The sequence below is a fragment of the Colias croceus genome, chromosome 1, assembly GCF_905220415.1.
Source record: "Colias croceus chromosome 1, ilColCroc2.1".
Taxonomy (NCBI): Eukaryota; Metazoa; Arthropoda; class Insecta; order Lepidoptera; family Pieridae; genus Colias; species Colias croceus.
The window spans coordinates 5,499,489-5,523,286 of NC_059537.1; the positions used below are offsets into that span (position 1 = coordinate 5,499,489).

Genomic DNA, 23,798 nt, shown 5'->3' on the forward strand with positions numbered 1-23,798 from the left:
GGAAGGAAATATTTTGAACAAAACGGTGTCCCGAGTAGCGAATGCTGTCTTATGGAACATTCACCAGTGTGAGGAACATAGACAATTAAAGATACATGTAGGTTGGTTTGTTACATTTTCCAGTGTCATACCTATATCATAAATACTGCTCTTTTAACTATTTTATAACAGTAACCTTTAAGGATATTTATAATTATTATAGTAATGAAGGAAAAAACATTCTATTGTCTGTAATAGAGTATGTATACCGACTGTTCTACAAATAATTGTTTAGAACTCTACTACCTAGTACCTACTTTAAATATAAAACGTGCCTATCTGTAGATTTCAAATTAATAAACCTTCTTGGGACGAAATAGGACATAGATAATGGTTATCGCTCCTTGGAATCTATACCGCAGGATACCTAAATAATTAAATAGAAATGATAGAAATAGTATCAAGGACTAATCATCGCGACAATATATCGAGACACTTATGTTAGAATTTAGATCGATCTGGTAATGTTTAGTGTTTACAGTATATTTTAATAACAAATTATTAATGTTCCACTTAGAAAATGTGTCTCAAAAACTAACATTTTGAAGTTTAATTTATAATTGATTAAACATCAAACAATACTGGTAGAGCAACATGCAACAGTATAATATTTGCATGACAGGAATTCAAACTAAAAAAACTCACAAAATATCAATATGTACACATAATTATGTACGAGCTCTTCAAGCAAGTGTTAATTCAACTTTTTTTTTAAATTTAACTCGATTGCGTACGTCGCAGGAGAAAATCCTAAATAAATTTGAAATAAGAATAGAACTTAAGTGACATATCACACTAGCGGATTGCGAGCGGTTTCAAAGCGGAGCGGGTGCGCAGCGAATACGTTGCGGGCGCGCAACGAACACGCCGCGGATGCGCAGCGAATTCGTTGCGGACGCGTGGCAGATGCGCAACGTTTACGTCGCGGTCATGTACACTCATTAACAAAATGGAATCCGTGCTGGTTGTTTCTTATAACTTGTTATAGTATAATAATTATGAGATCATTATTTTTTACGAGTTTCATAACATGTTAATGTTTAGGGTATTGTTTTATCTATTAAATCTTGGTCGAAATGCAATCAGATAACTTAATTGCTCATTATGAAAGTTCACTAGCGAAATAAATTTTAAAGCTCCTTAACTTAAACAGGACTATCTTATTATTAGATAAATAGCAGTGAATAGAAAATTTTATCAAGCAACCAGCAACTCACTATCACTTTGCTCATAATTAGGTTCACAAAATCTCTTTATAAAATACGTTGCTATGGGAGAGATTATACTGGTCAAGTGGTCAGTCGTTACATACTTTTGGAATGTATGTTACATTCTTAAGTCCTAGTAATTCAATTTTATAGTACCTTTTACAACAACTTCAGTTGTTATTACATATTTAGTTAAGTAAGTGCATTTCCACAGTACGGTTAAAAAATGGAGTGCTACAGAAACGATGGAAATATTGAATGGAAGTTAGGCAAGGGCTGGCTTTTGTGCGAGAGTATACAAAATGACGTTGACGCTTCTATTCGCAGCGAAACCGTTGCGCGTCCGCGGCGTGTTCGCTGCGCATCCGCGGCGTGTTCGCTGCGCATCCGCGGCGTGTTCGTTGCGCACCCGCTCCGCTTTGAAACCGCTCGCAATCCGCTAGTGTGATATGGCACTAAAAGTAAACCTTTACCAATTTATATTTATTCTAAAAAAATATATAGGATAGTTAACTTAATGTTAGTTAATGTGAACACTTTCTTATTGCGTGGTTACCACACTATTAAATGAAATTCCGCAAGCCGCTCACATTGGCGACTGAGACGGATAGCTCATCTAACTCAAAGCAGCTAATTACGATCATTGTATGTTCGTAATTTCATCGCAATTAATATTATTTGGATAACATTATAATGTTACATAGTACCTACATGTTTATAAAATGTAAACCTATATATTATGTATAACTTAATAAAGATATCGGTACAAATAAATCCCACCAAAAACATTTTCATGTAAAATGTTGCCAAGACGAGCCCATTTATGACTCGCACTGTCAAAAAGTTATCAGATCTCATGTAGAGCGAAGCTTCTAACACTACACGCCCTAACTCTACAAGGCCTAACTTCACAAACTCTACACCTTAGTCAAAATATGTGGCTTGGCCATTTCGCTACATTCACATCGGCGTAAGGTGAAAAATTAATTCACTGTGCATTACTTTTGTGTTATACAATAGTTCTTGTAGTAACGAACGGCCAAGCCACATATTTTGACTAAGGTGTAGAGTTTGTGAAGTTAGGCCTTGTAGAGTTAGGGCGTGTAGTGTTAGAAGCTTCGCTCTACATGAGATCTGATAACTTTTTGACAGTGCGAGTCATAAATGGGCTCGTCTTGGCAACATTTTACATGAAAATGTTTTTGGTGGGATTTCATTTCTTTTTGTAAGTTGTTTGTAACAAAATTTTATAAGTATGTCGATTAAAGTTTTAATTTTTTTTAACAAGGAGTACCTATACATAATTATATATATCTAGGGGAACCAAGTTTTAGATTATTAGATTAGACCTCTAGCGTCATCAAAATTTAATTTAAAATTACAGGTCTCATACAAACTCCCATCCCCTAGTTTAAGGGGTTGGGGGATGAAAGTTACAAGTTTTATAATTTTTTTGTTGTTTGTGTGCTAATACTAGCTTACATACAAAATTTCAGCTTTCTAGGACATTAGGAAATACCTTAAGAATTTTGATGATCATCAGTGAGTCAGTGACGAAATTAGCGTTTTTTAGATATAAATAAAATCTGAAGTATAAAAGCTAATGTAATTAAAACTTAATATGTTCAATAAGTCCGCTATTGACAATATATCCCGAAAATTTTGTTAATCTAGCATAATCCAAACCCAAGTTATGAGGGTTCAAAAAAACGTCGAAGCCATATAAAAGTACTCTGTGGTCGAAGCGCTTCGAGAAAAGGTAGGTAGTGCCCGTGCTTGTTCGCTTGGCTCGTCTTGGCGGGGGCACTACCGTGCCCCCAGATTTAGATTATACGATTCATTTAGTCAGACTGAAACATTTATTACGCAAAAGCAAAACTAAATGGAATACAATATTCACTAAGGAATATTGAATATTTACTTAAAATTCAGCATCCTTTCGGCACGTGAGTTAGGATTTTGACCTACTCGGACGAAATCACGGGCGGAAAATTGGTTCATAAACAAGTTTTTCTTTCACTTCACTTCTGTTACAACCATATAACAACACGTGTATAAATATTAATAATAGATTAGAACGTAAATGAGGAATCATACTTTTGGGCTTTTTGGCCATTCTTCATGATTAAATAATGAAATGTTATTACAAAGCATTCTTATTAAAAGAAACCAAAAGAATACATCACACCAAGGAACGTTCAAAGCAGTCAAAGTTTTAGAGAGATTCTACATAACCTGTTCAGGATCAAAAGCAAAAAAAGTGCTACGTATATATATATATTTTAAACGAAATACGTTCGCTGAAAACGACAGGTGTGGCTGGTTCCTCAGTATCAGTCGTTTTATTGGATCTTCCAGCTGTTGCATTCGTAATTTGCATACTTTCAATAATTCACTTTCATTGGTACCTGCATTTTAATGTAGAAGAAATATGCTACGAATCGTTGTAGTGAATAATCGAAAAGGTGTTGGTTGTTGCCTTATCACTTTTTTAATACTCATGTTGATTCCGATTACAGAATTCTTTTGTAATGGAAGAACTTTCAGAAATAAAATGGTTGTTGCTGAAATTTTAAAGTTATATACGTATTAGTTAACTATGTTGTTTTTTTTAATGTTGATGTTTGCTTTACCATGCATTTAGCTACTATCCATGTGGATTGTGAAAGAAATACCCAGTATAAAAATATGAGGCTATATTTTATTATAATAAAAATATAGGTACCTACGAATCGAATTACGACTGCAAAGATATCTCAGAAACTCATGCACGAGCAAGACTCTAAAAGAATGGACGGAAAATATAAAAAAAAAAAATCACGCAACGTCGAAAGTTGTAGTAAAGTAACACATGTCGTAAGTGAATACACAAAAATCGCAAGGGTTTTCAATTCAGGTGTCAGCAGGAAGAGTCATCAAAGGCAAGGTTAGATACCTACCCACAGCATACAACAATATAAACACAATCCCCAAACACATCAAGATTGTCTTGATTACTGTTTGTCTTTTTTAATTTGCAATATACCTGCGGGCTACGGCGAAATTTTTTAATTTCTTTCTACTTAGTTACTAACAATAAAATTCGAATATTTTCCGTAAACAAAAGTCGAATGAATTATAATGAATGCTTAACATTTTCTGAAAGGTAAACTTATGTAATATCTATCTAATTATCTATACTAATATTATAAAGAGGAAAGATTTGTAATTATGTATGTAGGTATGTATGGTTTTCACGCATAAACTACTGGACCGATTACAATGAAATTTAGCACACATATAGAGGGTACCTTGGATTAACACATAGGATAGGTTTTATCCCGGAAATCCCACGGGAACGGGAACTATTCTGTTTTTTTTTTAAACGTGGGCGAAGCAGCAAGAGGAAAGCTAGTTATCTATAAATTTAATTTGAATAAAGTAACACGATATAAAACTAATGAAAGCTACTTGATTTATGGTACGTAAATTTGCCGTGACATATTTATTAATTTAATAAAGTAAATCATAATAAACCGTTTAGTACTTTCCAAGTAAAATATATTAGCTAAAGATTAACTAAGTAATCATGTTTACATCAAAATTGGCACGATCTCAATTGGGATGCTAATCTCGCACAAAAGCTATAAAGTAGGCATAAAGCTGCGTCTATTAAGCACGTATGATACTTTTTCTAAGTAGCTGAGGTACTTAACAAGTTAATAGGACGATTTTATGTCTTTCATGAACCTCTTGATGTCACGGTTAAGCGGGGATATTTATAACTAGCTTCCGCCCGCGACTTCGTCCGCGCGGATGTCGGTCTTCGCGTGGATGGTTTATTTCTCCATTTTGAGTAACTCTGACAATGACATCTTATAAATATCTATTGGACCCAAATACGGCTAGGCCTATAATAATACGCAACGTGTGTTCGCGGTTCTACAGAACAGCGTCTATGGATAAAACTGAAAAATTAAGACTAATTTTTTTCTACGTATTTTTCCAGGATAAAAAGTATCCTATTTTACGCCCAGGATAATAAGGTATAATTATACCAAGTTTCATTGAAATCGAACCGGTAGTTTTCACGTGATGTCTTCACATACAGACAGACAGACAGACAGACAGACAGACAGACAGACAGACAAAAATTTTTTTAATCACATATTTGGGTTTGGTATCGATCCAGTAACACCCCCTGCTATTTATTTCTTCAATATTTTCAATGTACAGAATTGACCCTTCTACAGATTTATTATATGTATAGATGTCCAAATTATGGTGTTTGATTATGTTAGCACCTTGTAGAAAAGCCATCAAAATAAATAACGCACACTAAAAAGTGGGAATCTGCGGGTAAAACCGCGGTGCAAGACTAAGTAGTTATACATAAAATGAATGATATTTGTAAAATCCAATTTTGATCAAAGTGTGGTAAAGTTGAATATTGTTTTAGACACGCTTTTAGACTATCACAAACTAGTTTTGATGGAACTATAGGATCGTGTATACTAGTTATATGTAAAGACCAAGTTTGAAATCCGTCATGCGGCTGCGGTCCAGCATAATCGCTGTAAGAGATCCGAGCAAAAGTAAGATAGTCACGAATCGCGGAATCCCGTAAACCTCATTACAACACAACCCGCACTGAGTTTATCCGCTGAAAGCGGCTTTTTGAAATATTATGGAAATTTAAAATCTCCTTTCTACATAGACTTCTCCCATTACAAAGATATTAAATTAACGTTCTATTTTAGGATCAGTTACAGAGGCTTCTGATTTTGACGTACTTCGTTGCACTTGATCTTTATCCATATCTACCTACGCATTAAGAATAAAAAGTTACCTTTCCATGCAATGTTTCTAATTTATCATTTAACCTGTATTAAGTTTAGGCAACGATCAAAGATAAGTATTAATATTATAACTAGGTAGGTACCTACTATATTTTATAAGCGATGGAATTTTTTAAAAAACAATGATGACATAATAATATAATTCAATGATCTTGAAACATTTCTGCTAAAAATAATTTAAAAAACTGATAATGAATCCCTGTTTACAAACCTTTTCCTTTTTAATTTTCCATCGAATGGATTTCGTTCTTACTAAAAGACTTAATTACGGCCGATCGAGCAATTGCTTAATGCGAACAAGCTTATATTGAACGTACCTGAATAAACATTTCAGAGTAAAAGATTACAATTTTAAAATTTTCAATGATAATTCCTTAGTTATTCTACTAAAATATAACTCTCATTTAGGTAGTATTTCGGAAGTAGGTATAATTACTTATTTGTTTTAGCTTGGTTTTAGCTGTACAACTAATAACTATATAGATAAGACAGAATTTTATGACGATATCTACATATTTACTTATTTTTTAATTTAGTAAATTTGCTTCTAGCTATAATGACATACATTTTCATCGTAGTACAGTACAGAGGATAGGATTGTTATAAATTATTTAAATACGAAAATTCTCATCTTATATCGCGAATTTTGTGTGGATCGTACTTCGTAGGTTTGTACACGCTTCTTTGAGGATTCCCAATATAAAGTTTGTTGACGTAGCTACGTGATAAGAGTCACTACTGTAGCTGTGGCACTACTTTGAAATCAAATGCAATTTTAACTGTCAATCCAAAAAACAACGGTGGTTCGCAATTCGTAGCATATATTTCTAAGACCAAAAATCTACTAGTATTGCAAAACTTTAAACTCAAACTCCTACATTTATTTATTCAATTAGACTTTTTATAAAAGCACTTTTGAATCGTCATCACATTTTTTTTAACATTTACCAGCGATTCGGAAAGGCTTAACATTAACCCTCCAGTCTACTATGCAAAACTGTATAGTTATTTAAGATCGTAGGTATACAGCCAATCTATCCAACCAAATTTGACGTCAGTAACTACAAGTTTTGATTGAAAATGAGATACCTAAAACCTGATAACGTTGTGTTTCTTGGTTTAACTCATTTTAGGTCACAACTGTCAAAGTTTCAATGGTTAAAACTAAAGTTATGTAGATACTTATGAGTTGAGACTTGAGACATTCAGACAGCGGAGTATTGACCCTTCGTCTAACTTTGACCAAGTTTCAAATTAGGTAAAGGCCAGTTTCTTTCAAATTACAATAATTGTCGGATGTGCTTAGGTATATTATATCAAATAATAAAACCGACTAAAAAGGGGAAGATAATTAATGAAAAATTAACCTAGATCGGCATTCCTACATAGATAATACTTAATCTCTCTACTGTGTAGTCCACAGGTGTAGTCACGTATTGACTGGTTTGCAAGATTTAATTAATTATAAAGAAACCTAAAAATATAGATGTCATAGCAATTCATTGTCACAATTTATCAAAATTATTATGTCAAAAAGTCATGGACGCATAACAAAATATAAATAATTCATATTTACCGTACATATTTATATATTTATTTACAATATATAAAATCTGTTTTTAAAATTTTACTATGAACGACTTTGCAACTCTAGAAAGAACTATTGTTCGTGAATTGTCCTGTCGAATGTGTCTTTGTACTGACGTCATCAAACTGAAGCCACTTAGTGCAGAACTGAAACGAAAAATTAAGAAACTCTTTGATATTGTTGTACGTATCCACAACAAATCTAAGATCAACTAATATTAAATTTCATATACGAAGAAAGAATAAATTAATTATTTTTTTCAGATTCACACTGATGATAGTCTTCCAAAAGCCATTTGTCATGATTGCTTACAGCAAATAAGTAATTTACATCTGTACGCAGTAAAAGTAGAAAAAACACAAAAGTTCTTAGAATTTCACAAAAATAAAACTAATGAAGAAAGGGCTCAGGTAACCTCTGAACCCAAAAACTTTCCACTAATAAGTGAATTATCGCCTCGTAATTTAGACACAACAAATACTAATGTGAATTCAGAGGAGCCGCCTAAACCTAAAGCACCTTCCACAGAGTTACAACAAGGTGATACAAAACCAGTAAAAACAAAGCATGCAAAGAAAAAGTCGCCATCAGAAATGAAATATTTAGAAGCTATGCCTCTAGAAGAATTTGCTAAAACAGAAAAAGTTGACAAATCTTTACTAAATAGCACAACATCAGCAAATAATCCAATCCAAGTGCACAAAAACGAAAAATCTAAAAAAGAGGAGGACTTAATCAATGATTTTTTGGATCCAATAGTGATTGTAGACGGGCGACCTGCGAAGCAAGGCGCTGCATTAGATAGGCAAATAACGCTCTTTTATAAGATGGAATGTTGCATTTGCCATGAAACAGGATTCAATTTTAGGTCTTTAATGAAACACTACAAAGACAGACATGGCGTCCCTGGCTACGTAACCTGCTGTGACAAGAAATTCCACTATTTCTATCCTAAAAAAATTATAGAGCATATGGCTTTTCATCTTCAGCCCAATATATTTATGTAAGTAATATCAAGAAGCTTTAAGATATATTTATAAGGATTTCACAAATTGTAGAAGCAATAAGGCGTTGATATTTTAAATTTTGATAAGAGGAATAATTTGTTTAAGGTGTCCGAGTTGCCATCAGAACTTTCAAACTTCCCAAGACTTAACGGAACACCAGAGTAATGGCGGAAGATCAGAAGGGAAGATTCTTTGTCCCCGGTGTTCAGAACGCTATCCCACTTATCGGGAATTGGGGGCGCATCTCATCACACACCGTACCGACAAACTGCAATGCGATTATTGTGGAAAACTGTACGTTTATAATATTCTCAGTACTTTTGGACAATTTTATCCTTGAAATCGCAGCATAAATAAGAAATTTTCTTCTATCAGCGCATCTAGCTTCTAAATCATAAGATAAGTAGTATAGGTACTTTTAACTTATTAAAATAAATGGCATAAAAGCGAGTCGAAGCGACGGTGACGAAAAATTGTCTCGATGTTTAGGATTTATTTTTATATCAGAGCCTTAAGATTTTTTTAATCGGTTTAAAATAACAGCCATTCCGGTAAAAGATGTCGGGAAGAAATAATAAACATAAGAATATTCTATTATTTTCTACAGATTAAAGCATCATCACCGAAAGAAGTCCGTCAATCATATGGAAGACATAATTTTATGTTCTCAGTGTGTACGCACCCTAAAAAATATTGAAAAACAAGAAAGAGATATTGTAAGTATTTTATTGCTTGTAGTTTGTTTTGAAAGTTTGTGGTGTGTGTTTGTTACTCTTTCACGCAAATACTTCTGAACCAATTACAATGAAATTTAGCACACATAATATAGAGGATAACTTGGATTAACACATAGGATAGGTTTCATCCCGGAAATCCTACGGGAACGGGAACTATGCGGGTTTTCCTTTGAAAACGCGGGCGAAGCCGCGGGCGGAAATCTAGTTCAATATAATGTTACCCTGAAAGGACTTGTCGCTAAAATTGAACTTATTTCTTGTTAAAATATGCAGATAATTGCTAAGCGTGTAATCTTATAAAATTGCTATTGAATAATGTAATAAACAATTTACGCTTTAGTATTTTAATTTATACCTTGTTTTAGAAAGAAAAAGTTAAAGCGAAAAGTATTGACGCTATAACAGTGCAGAAGTATCAAAAATTTCGGCAAGCTATGGGACTGTCGGCTGATGAGGAAGCATCGTCGGACTAAATAAAAATTGTAACATTCCTACCGTGAGACGATGGTTCATGTGCAAATAAAACAATTATACACTGGCATTGCATTTATTTTAAAATTTTAAATTATAAACTAGGTTTTGTACGACTAAATATAACTTAATCTAATCTTCGTTTCTTGACTAGAGAGCCCAATAAGTCAGAAATAGCGGGCAAGTTGTTTGTTTGGTCGTTCGCGCCCGTGTTCAGGTTCGATAAAGGAATATTGAGTTGGTTAGACGAACCCTTTTGTTGTCCTTTCATATTTCTGTGCTGAGGAAAACTCGGCATCAACTTCGGATCGCAAGCTATAAAGGGAAAAAAATGTTTTTGAAATACTTCGTTTTTCAATACGTAAATAAATAATATCTTCCCATATTGTCTTACCAATTTATGTGGACCTGATTTACTTACAGAATTATCTATTCTAATTTTAATTGTAATCTATTTATCTATAATATAAAAATGAATCCCAAAATGTGTCGGTAAGCGCATAACTTTAGAACAGCTGAACCGATTATATTCCTTGAAGTACGAGGATGGTTCTTATGTAGAGAAAAAGGGAATATGTACCACGGGCGAAGCCGGGGCGGACCGCTAGTATGAAATATAATATACGGAAAAAATAAACTTACGTAAAGGTTGTTCCTTAAAGTATGAGCTCTGTAAGCATTCTTCAGCCGTTGCGCGCTTATTAGGGTCGTACATGAATAGGAAGTTAAGGAGCCTTAAGCCCGCCGCTGACAGCCATGGGAACCGCTGCTTCAGGTTATTGTAGGGCTGCTGCTTTAGTGTAAAGTTCTGTAGGGCTGGCAGTGCACTGAATTCGGGCCAAATTGCATCGGACGGTGTACCTATTAATGGAAAGAATTGGTTAACAAAATTTATAACAGACAAGAAAAAGGAGTTGAAAATTTTAGTTCTTCTCTTTAAAAGCTGTTTTTCAAAATTAATTATCAGATCGAATAGTATCAATTCGAAACTTTAAACCTTAACTAATTGATAAAATAAAAGGCATCTTGTAAGATCTACTTCCACTAGTTTTTAACAATAAAACTTTGATTTAATAAAATAATACTGACGTAACTTTACAACTTTTAACCTGCTCTAGGCTATAAGAGACTGACTTATTACAAAATAAGTAGTTTAACACTACTTACCAAGCAAATCAACAATTAGTTCCAGCTGCTCTATTTCCGTTCTGCCGGGCAACAGTGGCTTGTTAGCCAACAGTTCACCCAGTATACACCCAGCAGCCCACATGTCGAGGGCCGGTGTCTGTTTCGGCGATTGCAGCAAGAGTTCTGGAGCCCTATACCAGAGGGTCACTACGCGTGGTGTCGCGCAACGAGCTGGAGCACCTAGCCAACGGGCTAGACCGAAATCGGCTATAAAAAAATAGAACTTAATAGTATAATCTATTTACTATAACACCATTTTAAAATATAGGTACCATATAATATTATATTCTACATCTATACTAATATTATAAAGCTGAAGAGTTTGTTTATTTGTTTGCGTGAAAAATTAAATTCAGTTCTAGTATTACTTGTTATGTTTATTAGACTATTTGCATTTCATAACATTCAAAATATTTATACAATACTCACACCCAGCGAGGACACTAATTTGGCTCGTCACGAAAGTTTATCTACCTACCCTTGTTAAAAGTTAAAGGTGAAATTCACAACATATTTTTATATTGTTTAGTATTTTTGTGTGTACCTAAAGATTTTTTTTTTCAAATATGATGCATATTATGTAGTTATTGGCTTGGTGCACAGAAAAACTTTTGTTTGTATTCTTATATGATTTATTATATTATGATATTCACATGGTAGTGGTATATAATATTATATATTATAAATAAAAATATTTTCATTATTGATGACATCTTCACTTTTTACAATAATTAGAATATCAGCTATTAATTTATATTTAAATTTTAATAAATGCTGCTCAGCAAAACAAACAGAAAAAGAAGAAAATTTTGTAATGAAATGAAATTTAAAGTACATTTACAAATTGTAGTTTAAGTTTTCAAAGATTCTACATCAAAAGGTACACACTGCAAAATATAATATTTTGGTTCCTCAATAGCAGTTGGTATGAAGAAAAATTAATTAATATATTTATTAGACTCACCAATTTTCACACATCCCTTATCAGTAAGAAGAAGGTTGGATACTTTCAAGTCTCTGTGCACAATAAAGTTTGTATGCAAGTATTTCAGACCCTTCAGTACTTGTAACATTAAACATTTCACTTGAGATTCAGTAAATGGTGATGACATGTTATCAAGGAGGGACGCTAGATCCTGCTCACAGTACTCCATTGAGAGGAATATGCTGAAAATATAATAAAGTATTAATTTTGTGTTTTTTTTGTCTATTTTAGTGATTTTAAATAAATACCAATGCAAAAGCATATAATTTCAAGGTTGAGGAGTTTAATAAAAAATAAATTTGTTCATTATTTCAGTCAACCAAATAAATAATTTTAATCAATTCAAATTACTTTTGTTATGAACTAATGATATCTATTTAAAATTTTGTCAATTTAATTGTAAGAATTGTAGATTACCACAGAATTAGCTCCACCAATATTAACTTATACATATAGACTATAGAGTAATCATTGTATTTAGATACTTTACATGCATTAATACAGTTATCATAGTGTCTATCAAAGCAAAAGCATATTGTGTAATATATTATATACCTTTCTAGGGACCTTCCAACAAGAACCTCTTTCAATTGAACAATATTCTCATGGCGACATGCCATCAATACTTGTATTTCCCTGAGACCACTCAAGGGTAAGCCATCCTTTTCAACATCCATGCGCACTTTCTTTAGAGCCACAATATTTCCATTCATTTTGTCTTTGGCTCTATCTGTATGGTACATCCAAAATGAAAGATTAGAACAAACATACACTTTTATTTAGTATACTGATACTGATTATAATATGTTTCAATGCACTTCTCACGTGTTAACATTTGGATTGATATCAGACAATTATATTTAACATTAAAGTGAAGAATTAGGTACATATTATGATGTTATAACACATATACATTTAAATATATTCATGAAGATAGTCCAAGAAAAAATAGAATAGATATTCAATGAGCTACTCACATACAATGCCATAAGTTCCCTCTCCAATGCGATTAAGTTTTTCAAATTCGCCAACAAACCGGCATCTTCCCAACTAGCGAAATTAAAACTTGAATTAAAATTGCTCCAAACTCGTGTATACAAAACATAGAGGTTAAGTTTCTCAACTTACTATATCTTTTTCTGGTATTTCCATTGTCTTGCCGGTTCTAAACGATATCAGAACTCCTTTTCGTGCTGCAGGACCCGTCGGATCCGAAACATCTTGAGTTACTGCGGGCTTCTCCGAGTCTGTAATAAATTTTAAGTAAATAAGGAGCAATCAAGTATCGAATTAAAAATGTGTGTAAAATTGATGAACTTACTTTGAGACATTTTGATATGAAACAAGACACCAGGTAGATGTACAAGATTTAATTTATATGTTTTTAATGTAGTGAATAATATGTAAACTTATTTTTTGCCGTACGGTTTTCGGTATCCCAACACTTGACAACAAGAAACCAAGAAACTTCAAACTTGTAAACAAACGCGAAAGCAAGAATTCAAGAGTTAAACCACAGATTAACAATAACAGCTTCAAAATATGACCATAAATAATGAACCATATTATTAAAAGCAAATTAATTTTATATGGAACTACCTATGGAACATTTCCTAAAATTAATTAATCTATTGCATTGGAAATAATTAGTAAAAATTATCAATGATTCATAAGAAACATAGAAGGTAGCTGGCTGGTGGTACGATGTATGCACAGAACAGTAAATTGTTCTGTGGATCAAGCTGTGGATGTATGTTTGTAGCTAATTTTCTGGATTCGGTCCCCGCGCTCAAGGACCGCGATAGAAGCTATGCAATAGCTTAAAAAAGTGCTGTCATATATTTTAGTATGAAACCCACTGTTGTCAAACACACACATTTAAACTAAAATAAGTTGTAATGCAATAAGTAGGTATAGTATATTTTTCAAATATGGAGAATACATTATGTTTATTTATCCGAATAACTTAATATGTAAAGTAAAAACTGCATTCAATATTATTTTAACTGGGGTTTTATCAGAATACTAGAGGCGCTAAGAAAAGGCGTATCTATATACAATCGATATCTACCTTTGGCTTCGTTAATACGTACCTATGTCCGGCAAAGAGAATACAAATATTACGTAGGTATGTCCGGAATAAACTCAAAATGTAGTACACGGTGCGTGGCTTCACTTCAAATTTTGCATAAATATTAGTAACAGGTCAACATATAGTCTAGATATATAATATCATCACGCTAAGACCAATAGAAGCGGAGCAATACGGGTAAAACTGCGGGACACAGCTAGTTTCTGATAATACATATTAGGCAAAAAGACTTAGCTCATTGCCCTATCAAGAAAACCACAGAAGAAAACGAATACATTATTTTATTTGACATTTGACACATGACTTTTGAGTTTTGACACTTCATAAATTAATGACAGATGACAGATTACACTTCACAGAACGGAATGAAAATAATATCAAAAATTTTATTAAAATAAAAAAAATATTAAAATAAAATCTGACTTACGTACATAAAAAAATACATATTCTGCAGACTCTGCACAATTTTATTAGGTATAAACTAATATGCAAAGTATTAACTATTAAGTAATGTTCCACGTGGGAGTTTTAAGAGAGCTTTTATTTTCAATACTGTTAAAATTGCAGATAAACAATGCTGTTATAAAATTACATCCTACGAAATAACATATTTTAATTCATAATAATGCCACTTTCGGAGATGATTAAACCTGTGGGACGATTTTGGAGAACTCATGTGTAAGATACATATACGATATCAATAAACTAATAAATTGAAGTACAGTATTATTAATTGATGCATAATTCGAGATAAATTTATAATTTTAGCTCCTACATTTAGAAGAAGTGTGATCAATTCTTAAGTTTTGATTTCCATAAATATTTCGCTATATCATATCCCAGATTTGGACCCTTTTAGTCAAAACCCAAAGATGAGAGTACCTAAAGTATTAAATCCATTGTATCAGAAGAAATTATTGTAAGTTTATTGCACTCAATATATGTATTTCACTGAGATTAACATCTGGCTTATAATAAATTGAATTAAAAATTAATGTTAACTATTTACTTTCATGTTTTCCTTTTTTCATGACTTAGAAAGAGATTTGGTGTATATGAAAAAGTTTTACCTGTGGAAACAACACCTAGTAGATTTGTACCCCAGCATATTGTTAAACCAGACTATGTGAGCGGTCTTTCCAAATCAATACCTAAAAGACCAGAAATAAAAGATGAGGAACAAATAAATGGTATGAGGAAAAGTTGTCAATTGGCAGCCAGTATATTAAATAAAGCCCATTCATTTATCCAGGTTGGTATATTGATAATATATTCATTTAAATATAAATACTATTTACTAGCTGCCCCAGCAGCCTATTCTGCACTACAGTCCCATTTCTATGTTTTTTCTCCGTAAGAACCTTACTGGTTCTTAAAAAAAAGATGTTTGGCGATTTTTTTTAAACAGAAAATGTAAAAATACATTGATGTTTTCAGCCAGGTGTAACAACTGATGATGTTGATGACTTAATTCATAACTTTATAATAAACGCAGAGGCATATCCTTCACCGTTACATTATAAAGGGTTTCCCAAAAGTGTTTGCACATCTGTGAACAATGTTGCTGTACATGGTATTCCAGACTTGAGACCTCTTCAGAATGGTGATATTATAAATGTTGATATTACAGTGAGTATTCTTGGTGTTGAAATTTTTAATTAAAGTTCCCATTGCTATTTACACACCTTGGAAAGTTAATAGCTGCAAGGCAGTGCTATTGAGTATTAAAAATATTTATATTATGAAAGCTTCATACCTCTATGTTTGCGTACTAATAACAAGCTTAGATATTTTTCTACTGCTGAGATTGCTCTTAATTTTGAGAATAATATTGTTTGTAAGGTTGCCTTGCATTACCTTCCTTAAGGTTCCTTATAAAGTTCTATATTACAACAAAATAGAATAATCAGCCATATCAATGAGATAGAAGATAGATAGGTTATACAGTATACACCAACAATATTATATTTTATAACTCTTTCACTCTCGCTTACTATGTAGTCATTATTCTGTGCTCCCGCATAAAACAGATTACATCACACTTGCCTATGTGAGTCAGATAATTACCTGACTTCACAAACATATTCAATTATGTTAATGTACAATTGCAGGTATTCTTTGAAGGCTACCATGGTGATTGCTCTAAAACATTTTTAGTTGGTGATGTTGATGATAAAGGCCAAGAACTAGTTGCAGTAACTGAAGAATGTCTTTTCGAAGTAAGTTTTTGAATCAATGAGTATGCTTAATTGTTTGTAATGTAGTGTATAAATCACTATCACAAGAACGAATAACTTTAATTTATACCAATATTATAAAGCTGGAAAGTTTGTTTGTTTGTTTGAATTTGAACGAACTAATCTCTGGAACTACTGGTCCGATTTGAACAATTCTTTCAGTGTTAGATAGTCATTTAGTTATCGAGGAAGGCTATAGGCTATATATCATCACGCTAAGACCAACAGTATTGGAGCACTGCGGGTAAAACCGCAGGGCACAGCTAGTCCATAATATTATGCGAATGCATAATTTTGAATCAAGAATTAAGTTGTTTTTAATATTTACAAAAATTAATTACACACGTGTGATTGCCCCGGCCCCCGCACGCATAGCATCCGCAAGTGCCCTTTTCATGCGAGTACATAGTTCAATGCGTAGCATTATAGTAGAGCCATTTTAATAGGCAACATTTGACAGTTCAACAAAATTCAACAACGTAACCTAGTAACGACGACATAGAATAACATGATATTTCGTTTTGTTAGAACTGCACATTTGCTTAACTTTTTTCAATTATGATTACATATCTAATATATAAAAATCAATGCCACTTTTCGTTGTAATTCCATAACTCGAGAACGGCTGAACCGATTTCGATAATTCTTTTTTTATTATATTCCTTGAAGTACGAGGATGGTTCTTATGTAGAGAAAACGTTAATATGTACCACGGGCGAAGCCGGGGCGGACCGCTAGTTTATAATAATAATGACCGATACAAGTAATTTTAAGATTTCATTTTACTGATAAACCATACTAAACATAATAAATAATTTCTGAATTGAAGAACTGACGTCGCTACAATTTTGTGTCAATAAACCTTTTTTCTTTTTAAATACCAGAGACGTTACTCTAAAAATCGAAATCTGACATCTAGAATCGAATGCATTGATTACTTGTGAATAAAAATCATCATAAATTAATAAATTCGATTGACAAATGTTTCAAATCCGTATCGATTAATTCACTTTAATCGATGTTTTTAAGCAGGTTACCTCTCTTCGAAGATAAAATTGATAGACGTCAAATGTTGCCTATTAAATTGGCTCGACTATAACTATTATATAAATTGAAATATGTAGGACAATATCCTGGATAACAGGAAAAGCAATAATAGTTTTCCGCAACAGGCTAATCCTGCGGGCGCAATCAAATCACGATATTAAACACACACGTAAAATTTTATCAATTCATCCATCATCCTATTTTATACCTGCGTGTTCGATTGCTCATGCCAGATGTATGAAATGAAATTTCTGTAACAATTTTGCACAGATAAAACATACTCATGTTTTAAAATATCGTGACTAAAGTACAACTACCCTAAAAAATTATAAATAATATCTTATGTCTACAGGCAATAAAGTTATGCGGGCCTGACGTGCCGTTCTGCGACATAGGTTCAAGGATATTTAGACATGCAAAAAGAAAGGGCCTGACAGTGTTACCAGCTTTTGCTGGCCATGGGATTGGTAAATACTTCCATGGTCCGCCAGATATCTTTCATATTTGTAAGTATATGTTTGTTTTGTTGGATAAGTAGTACAATATTTATTTTTATTTCTAACTTTATAATTACTAATGGCATAAATTTAAACGAACTTTTCAGTTTAAAATTTTCTTAAGTATGGCATTCCACACAAATAGTAATAATCAATTACAGAACTATTCACCAAGTGTTGCATGACCAAAACATACAAAACGTAACTCAGAAATTTGAAAAGTATTTACCTACCTAGTTAAAGGTTGACCTACTTCCATTAATGGCATGTAATATCTGTTCGAATGACTAAGCAAATTAAAGCAATACATTTGTTGTCATGGTGAACGGAAGCAAAACATTATATTTTAATTTACCTACTAATTATCGAACTTTGCAGTGAACAGATATCCCGGTCTCATGCAACCTGGCATGACCTTCACGATTGAACCCGTTTTATCGCACGGTCGGGAAAATACATATATATTGGACGACGGTTGGACCATTATAACTGAAGATGGTTCCAGAACAGCCCAATGCGAACACACAATATTAATCACTGAAGATGGAGCTGAAATTTTAACTAGATAACCAGAACTGCAATATGCAACAGCTTCAGATAGATGTCATAGCAAAATCTTATAAAAGGTCAAGGATGTTAAAAAAGCATTTAACTATCAAATCTAGTCCTAAAAATTATAATTAAGTAGACAAGGTGTAAATAAAAACACTGTTGCATTATAATCGTTTTTTATTTTAGCATTATAATTCTTAAAAAAAACAAAACATGTAACTTCGTACATTAAAAGCACAAGCACATTATCACTCAGGCTTGTCAGTCGATAGATAAAACTTTAAAGGCGTAGAAGGAAGGTATCGATTGAGTGTGTAATACTAATAGTAAGGTGATTAGACAAAGGCGTAACCAGTGGGACGACACAGCCCCTCAATTATTATCATCGATCTCGATACTGTGTTCATACATGCTCAATTCTTGGTCCCATTTCGAATCCAGCCACGCCCGAATAAAGAATTCCACTACGATAGTCGTCATAAGAATAGAAATAGAAGAATCGATGACTAGATCTTAGGAGTACATTTGTTTATGGTCACGTGTATGGCTTAAACTTAAATTTCAGTATAATGACTAGTACATAAATTCGAAAATATAACGCTAATCACGTGTAGAAATACTTTATAGTAAATAAGATAAATGCAGACTCAATGCTATTCGTAAAATTATCAATATTGGTGCTGTAAAAAGGAAATTATTATACTTACTTTATTAGAAAATCTATGTTTTTAACAGTATTATTGTATCGTTACTTTTGAAAATGTGTTATAAATGTGTAAGAATAATAATATCTTATAACCATTATTATAAAACTGCTTAAGAATTTTAAAAAATCGTACTATATTTAATAATAACTACAATAAACCTTGTTTATTTTGATAAAATGTAAATAAATTTGTACATTAAAGTTATTAAATTTTGGCTATTATTTAAAATTCAAAAGCTTTAGAATTGAAATACATCAGATCAATAAGCTCTTACATAATATTAAATTTATATGTATCAAGTTATCAACTTATGGCGATAAACGTAGGTATATAATATAATTTCAAGATATTTAATAACGCTAAGGGTGCTAGGGAAGGATAAAAAGAGTGTATAAAAGTCGATACAAAATTATTAAATAGATTTAAATACGAGCTACAAGCATCCGAATTCCGAAAGGCCTGTTTTATTTGCAATTTTATTTAGGTGAATGTTGCCAGCTTTTTTTAGCTCCTGCTCGCAGAACTGCCCCCTTATCCAAGTTGCTTTCTGTTAGCGTAGCGTTCAATAGAATAGACTACGAATGTATGAGATTGACGTAAGCTGTAGATAAACTTATCTATATAAACTTATCTACAGCTTACGTCAATCTCATACATTCGTAGTCTATTCTATTGAACGCTACGCTAACAGAAAGCCACTTGGCTAGGGGGGCTGGCCTGCGAAGTGATAACATTTTAGTACAATAAAATAATATAATTGCATCCTTAAGAACCTTTCAGATATCGTATACTTGCAGTTCGAATCTGAACAACATACAAAAGCTACCACGCGATCATAATAATATTATTATACACTACAAGTTATCATTTAATTTTATCACTCAAAACATAAATAAAATAAATTTAAAACGGTTACACATATTAACGTTATAGAATATATTATTTTAGTAAACCGCAACAAACGTGTTATTAAACAATCCATAATGGTGTATAAGAATTGGGGCGATCAATATAAAAATCTACCAATCTTTACTTTTAAAGCGTAATTATTTAATTAGAGTTAAACAGCCATTGCTCGCTTACCTATTATTCACACGCAAAGTGATAAGTATCGAAAATTACCAACGACACGAACATGAACCAAGTAAAAATTTAGAAGTGTATTATAATTACAATTTAACCAAAAAACGCAATGTCTTTATAAATTAGTTAATTATATATAATATTTTGTTATAAGTTTTACTTACTAAGGCTATAATATAATATAATATCGTTAAGTATATAAAACTCGCAAAAGCATGCAAAGCAAACCACTCTAGATAATATAAATTTTAAGGATATTTTGTAATATTTTATATAAGAAAAATTTATTATGTAGGTAGGTACCTATTTAAAGCACAAGAATATTGTGTTTTTTTGGTTTTTATTTTAAATAAGCAATTTTTACAACTTAAAGAAAATAAAGCAATACTAAAAAAATCGCAAATAATTTAGCCTTGGCAAAAATGTCAACCATATAATAAATAGAATCTGTTTGTCTATCGTCCAATAAGCAGAAGAAATTATATATGATCCATACCGAATTTTCTTCTTAGGAATATACCTAGTCCAGCACTTTATAGGCATAAATTTGGTTGATAACATATAATAAAGTCTATCATGATTAATAAGTATCATAAATATTGAATTATAATAAATTTTAAATCTTATACTAATATAGCAATTACCAACAAATTAACGAGTAACATGCGACACAAATTTTAAGGTTCATGAACCTTGGGTTATTGCATACTACATGTATACAGTATTTTTATTTTTAACAAGCATTTTAGTTGAATCTTCCTTGACAGAACTCAAACTTCCCTTACTTTATGTATAAACATACTATAATAATATGTGTCCTAAGAAAATCGAATGTCGATTCAAATTAGAGGTCTCTCTGTTCCTTAGTCTTTTCCACTGTTTTTCCACAGGCACGGGAAAATGCATCAATTATATTAACGTACCTTATATTTTACATATTTATCGAATTAGTATGTCTAATGATTGTATATAATTGGGCTACCACAGCCGTCCAACATAAGGCTCAGGCTTTATTCATATATTTTATCTTGTACTATTATTAAAGAGAAATTGAGATTTATTTTCAACTTTAACAACAGAGCAAAAAGGATTTAATATAACATTTTAATAACTATGTAGGATATTTTGATTATAACTCGTATGTAAAATGCAATAACAAATTTTTTTTTTTTAACTTTTGGAAGATTTTTAAATAACGCTAACTTCGTAATAAGACGTCTACATATAATTTTTACTGGCCTTATACAATTACATATTTTATTGTAAAAATAAGTGATTGTGCGTAAAATCACATATTGAGGGTGTGAATAGTAAAATATTTAAGTATCGGTGCTATTACTTGTAAAAATCACTTAATTATTCAATGAAAATATACATTTTGGAGTTTTGTAAAATTATTAATCTATATAATATATATTCGTAGAATAAAATAACAATAAAAAGTTGGAAAAATGTAACAATATGAAATTATCAATAAATATTTGAATTTTTATTTGTCAAAACTTCCAAAATACTATAAGTAAGTATTAGATTTATATGTTATAATATATTATGTAATATCAAACTCAACATTCAATATTATCAAAGCAGTTTAAGTCCAACTAAGTTCAAACATCCATGAATATTAAAACATAAATATGTTAACATTATAGGAAATACAAAAAATTAAGGATTATTAAAACATAATCAACAAAACAAGCAACAAAATATTTGCTTATAAATTATTATAAATAATATTTATCTATCTAACATATAATTTGGACTTTCACTTGTCTATCTTATAGAATCGTTGTACAAAATCTGTGAGATTGAAAACCTGTCCTGGGCCAGTGTCTGCGTCCATGTTAATGTACTCATCTAAATTGTGTGTGGATGCTGAAAATTTGTAAAAGTGTTGTGTAAATGTATTTGATGAAGCTATAAAACTGATATAATGAAATTAAATAAATGCCTATTGTAAAAAAAAAAACAACTGATATAGAATTATGGATAAATACTTTATTGTTATAGCAATACTGTAACACATGATAGAATAAAAAGCCTTATTTTAACAGAAAAAAGGCCTACAACCAAACTCATTTTTAAATTATATTAAAGGTATTAAAGCTACACAAAATACAATAAAAACTAAAATTATTCTTGTATGCACAATAAAGAAACAAAACTTTATTACCTGAGGTGCTTATAGCAGGATATGGTGGTGGAGGTTTAATCCAAGATCCATCTGGTCGCTTCATGTGACGTCTGTCCGAAGAGAAATGTTGCAAAAAGCTTTTTGCTCCCACCACTCTAAAGAACCTATTAAATTGGAATTGTTTAAGCTGATTAAAAAACTTTTATTATTAAATATTTAAATTATTTTTGTAACGTACACTTTATATATAAAAACATAGAACATACTTATGTATAAAGAGGTTAAAAGTAACAATTATTAACACAATAATAATTCCTAAATTACTAATAAAAATTCAAAACAATAATTTTATACTATAATTACCTGTGAAAATCAGATTTAAGTACTTGGTCAGTACGGAAGGTTTCTGTGACATATTTATGGAAGAATGTTGGGAATGGAAGCTCTGAATCTAAATCATACACAAGGCATGTTTTTGAATCAATGGAATATAAGAATATAACATGATAATCCTGTAATTAAAATTTTGGAGTTAGTAATAATATTTCAAATCGTTCATAAATAATAAAATATAAAAGTTAACTATTATTTTGAAGGCAAATTGAATAATCCAAAGAATTGTTAATTAGTAAAATAGCTTTGTGCACACCCATATGACGAGACGATCCTCTTCGCGCCCAGCCCTTTGTTTCCACAAGGGGACGGTACGGCAAGGGTTGGAAATAAAAACAACAAAGCATCTATCCAATTCTTCAGGGACTCTTACTGATACATCTTGACAAAGCTTCCAAACATTTTCTTCACTGCAATGCCGCAATAACAAATAAAATATTATTTTTTTTTATGTTTAAACATCGGAAATACTGAATAAAAATAAATACATACCAATAGCAGGACACATAAGAGCACTCCGCTTGTTTAGGAAATAAAGGTTTTAAATTTTTATCATTTTTTTTCGTATCAATATTAGCGAGATGCATTTGGTTGACCGACATTTTGACAGTTTTGTAATGTTTCTTGTTGCTTTTTTAATTTGCATCTGCAAGCATAGACATTTTTATTTGACTTTTGAAAGCTTCTGTGTTCAGTGTTTTAATGCCTCCTCTACACTACTCGCGAAGTTCCTCGGCGAAGTACTCGGCCGATTTTCGCGGTGCTACACACTCGTTCAACTTCACGAGGAGCACATCCTACTAATATTATAAATGCGAAAGTTTGTATGGATGTATGGATGTTTGTTACTCTTTCACGTAAAAACTACTGAACCGATTACAATGAAATTTAGCACACATATAGAGGGTAACTTGGATTAACACATAGGATAGTTTTTATCCCGGAAATCCCACAGGAACGGGAACTATGCGGGTTTTCCTTTGCAAACGCGGGCG

At 31.9% G+C, this 23,798-nt stretch overlaps 3 protein-coding genes across 7 annotated transcripts; 2 read left to right on the forward strand and 1 right to left on the reverse strand.

The window, feature by feature from the left end:
• Nucleotides 1-7,688: 7,688 nt before the first annotated feature.
• LOC123700466 (zinc finger protein weckle-like) lies at nucleotides 7,689-9,955 on the forward strand. Of its 2 annotated transcripts, none has more exons than XM_045647725.1 (5): nucleotides 7,689-7,855; nucleotides 7,937-8,676; nucleotides 8,786-8,974; nucleotides 9,288-9,396; nucleotides 9,783-9,955. In XM_045647725.1, the coding sequence occupies exons 1-5, from the start codon at nucleotides 7,718-7,720 to the stop codon at nucleotides 9,888-9,890; spliced, it is 1,284 nt and encodes a 427-aa protein (XP_045503681.1). In that variant the 5' UTR covers nucleotides 7,689-7,717; the 3' UTR covers nucleotides 9,891-9,955. The 2 variants fall into 2 exon arrangements, with proteins under 2 accessions (XP_045503681.1, XP_045503747.1); XM_045647791.1 differs by having other exon boundaries at nucleotides 9,787-9,851.
• On the reverse strand, nucleotides 9,951-23,463 carry LOC123700266 (cyclin-dependent kinase 10). 3 transcript variants are annotated; one of them, XM_045647476.1, is made up of 11 exons: nucleotides 23,296-23,445; nucleotides 23,060-23,213; nucleotides 22,774-22,922; nucleotides 22,450-22,574; nucleotides 13,190-13,308; nucleotides 13,039-13,111; nucleotides 12,617-12,791; nucleotides 12,041-12,243; nucleotides 11,056-11,283; nucleotides 10,531-10,749; nucleotides 9,951-10,203 (listed from the first exon to the last, which is right to left on the reverse strand). In XM_045647476.1, exons 1-11 carry the CDS (start codon nucleotides 23,403-23,405, stop codon nucleotides 10,016-10,018), a joined length of 1,743 nt encoding a protein of 580 aa, XP_045503432.1. In that variant the 5' UTR covers nucleotides 23,406-23,445; the 3' UTR covers nucleotides 9,951-10,015. The 3 variants fall into 3 exon arrangements, with proteins under 3 accessions (XP_045503432.1, XP_045503505.1, XP_045503570.1); XM_045647549.1 differs by lacking the exons at nucleotides 22,450-22,574; nucleotides 22,774-22,922; nucleotides 23,060-23,213; nucleotides 23,296-23,445 and adding an exon at nucleotides 13,383-13,548; XM_045647614.1 differs by lacking the exons at nucleotides 9,951-10,203; nucleotides 10,531-10,749; nucleotides 11,056-11,283; ... (2 more) ...; nucleotides 13,039-13,111; nucleotides 13,190-13,308 and adding an exon at nucleotides 19,912-22,151 and having other exon boundaries at nucleotides 23,296-23,463.
• On the forward strand, nucleotides 14,568-18,653 carry LOC123700607 (methionine aminopeptidase 1D, mitochondrial). Of its 2 annotated transcripts, none has more exons than XM_045647892.1 (7): nucleotides 14,568-14,627; nucleotides 14,721-14,831; nucleotides 15,192-15,405; nucleotides 15,591-15,782; nucleotides 16,265-16,372; nucleotides 17,790-17,943; nucleotides 18,313-18,653. In XM_045647892.1, the coding sequence occupies exons 2-7, from the start codon at nucleotides 14,779-14,781 to the stop codon at nucleotides 18,501-18,503; spliced, it is 912 nt and encodes a 303-aa protein (XP_045503848.1). In that variant the 5' UTR covers nucleotides 14,568-14,627; nucleotides 14,721-14,778; the 3' UTR covers nucleotides 18,504-18,653. The 2 variants fall into 2 exon arrangements, with proteins under 2 accessions (XP_045503848.1, XP_045503927.1); XM_045647971.1 differs by lacking the exon at nucleotides 14,568-14,627 and adding an exon at nucleotides 14,922-15,072.
• Nucleotides 23,464-23,798: the final 335 nt, after the last annotated feature.

Bases quoted from the DNA above. Each gene is read 5' to 3' on its own strand.
- LOC123700466 (XM_045647725.1), top strand. From the start codon at position 7,718: ATGAACGACTTTGCAACTCTAGAAAGAACTATTGTTCGTGAATTGTCC. The intron at 7,856-7,936 runs GTACGTATCCAC...TATTTTTTTCAG, and splicing joins AGAAACTCTTTGATATTGTT to ATTCACACTGATGATAGTCT. The intron at 8,677-8,785 runs GTAAGTAATATC...AATTTGTTTAAG, and splicing joins CTTCAGCCCAATATATTTAT to GTGTCCGAGTTGCCATCAGA.
- LOC123700607 (XM_045647892.1), top strand. From the start codon at position 14,779: ATGCCACTTTCGGAGATGATTAAACCTGTGGGACGATTTTGGAGAACT. The intron at 15,783-16,264 runs GTGAGTATTCTT...GTACAATTGCAG, and splicing joins TTATAAATGTTGATATTACA to GTATTCTTTGAAGGCTACCA. The intron at 17,944-18,312 runs GTAAGTATATGT...CGAACTTTGCAG, and splicing joins GCCAGATATCTTTCATATTT to TGAACAGATATCCCGGTCTC.
- LOC123700266 (XM_045647476.1), bottom strand. From the start codon at position 23,405: ATGTCGGTCAACCAAATGCATCTCGCTAATATTGATACGAAAAAAAAT. The intron at 13,112-13,189 runs GTAAGTTGAGAA...TAATTTCGCTAG, and splicing joins AAATACCAGAAAAAGATATA to TTGGGAAGATGCCGGTTTGT. The intron at 12,244-12,616 runs GTATATAATATA...TTATATTTTCAG, and splicing joins GTTGGAAGGTCCCTAGAAAG to CATATTCCTCTCAATGGAGT.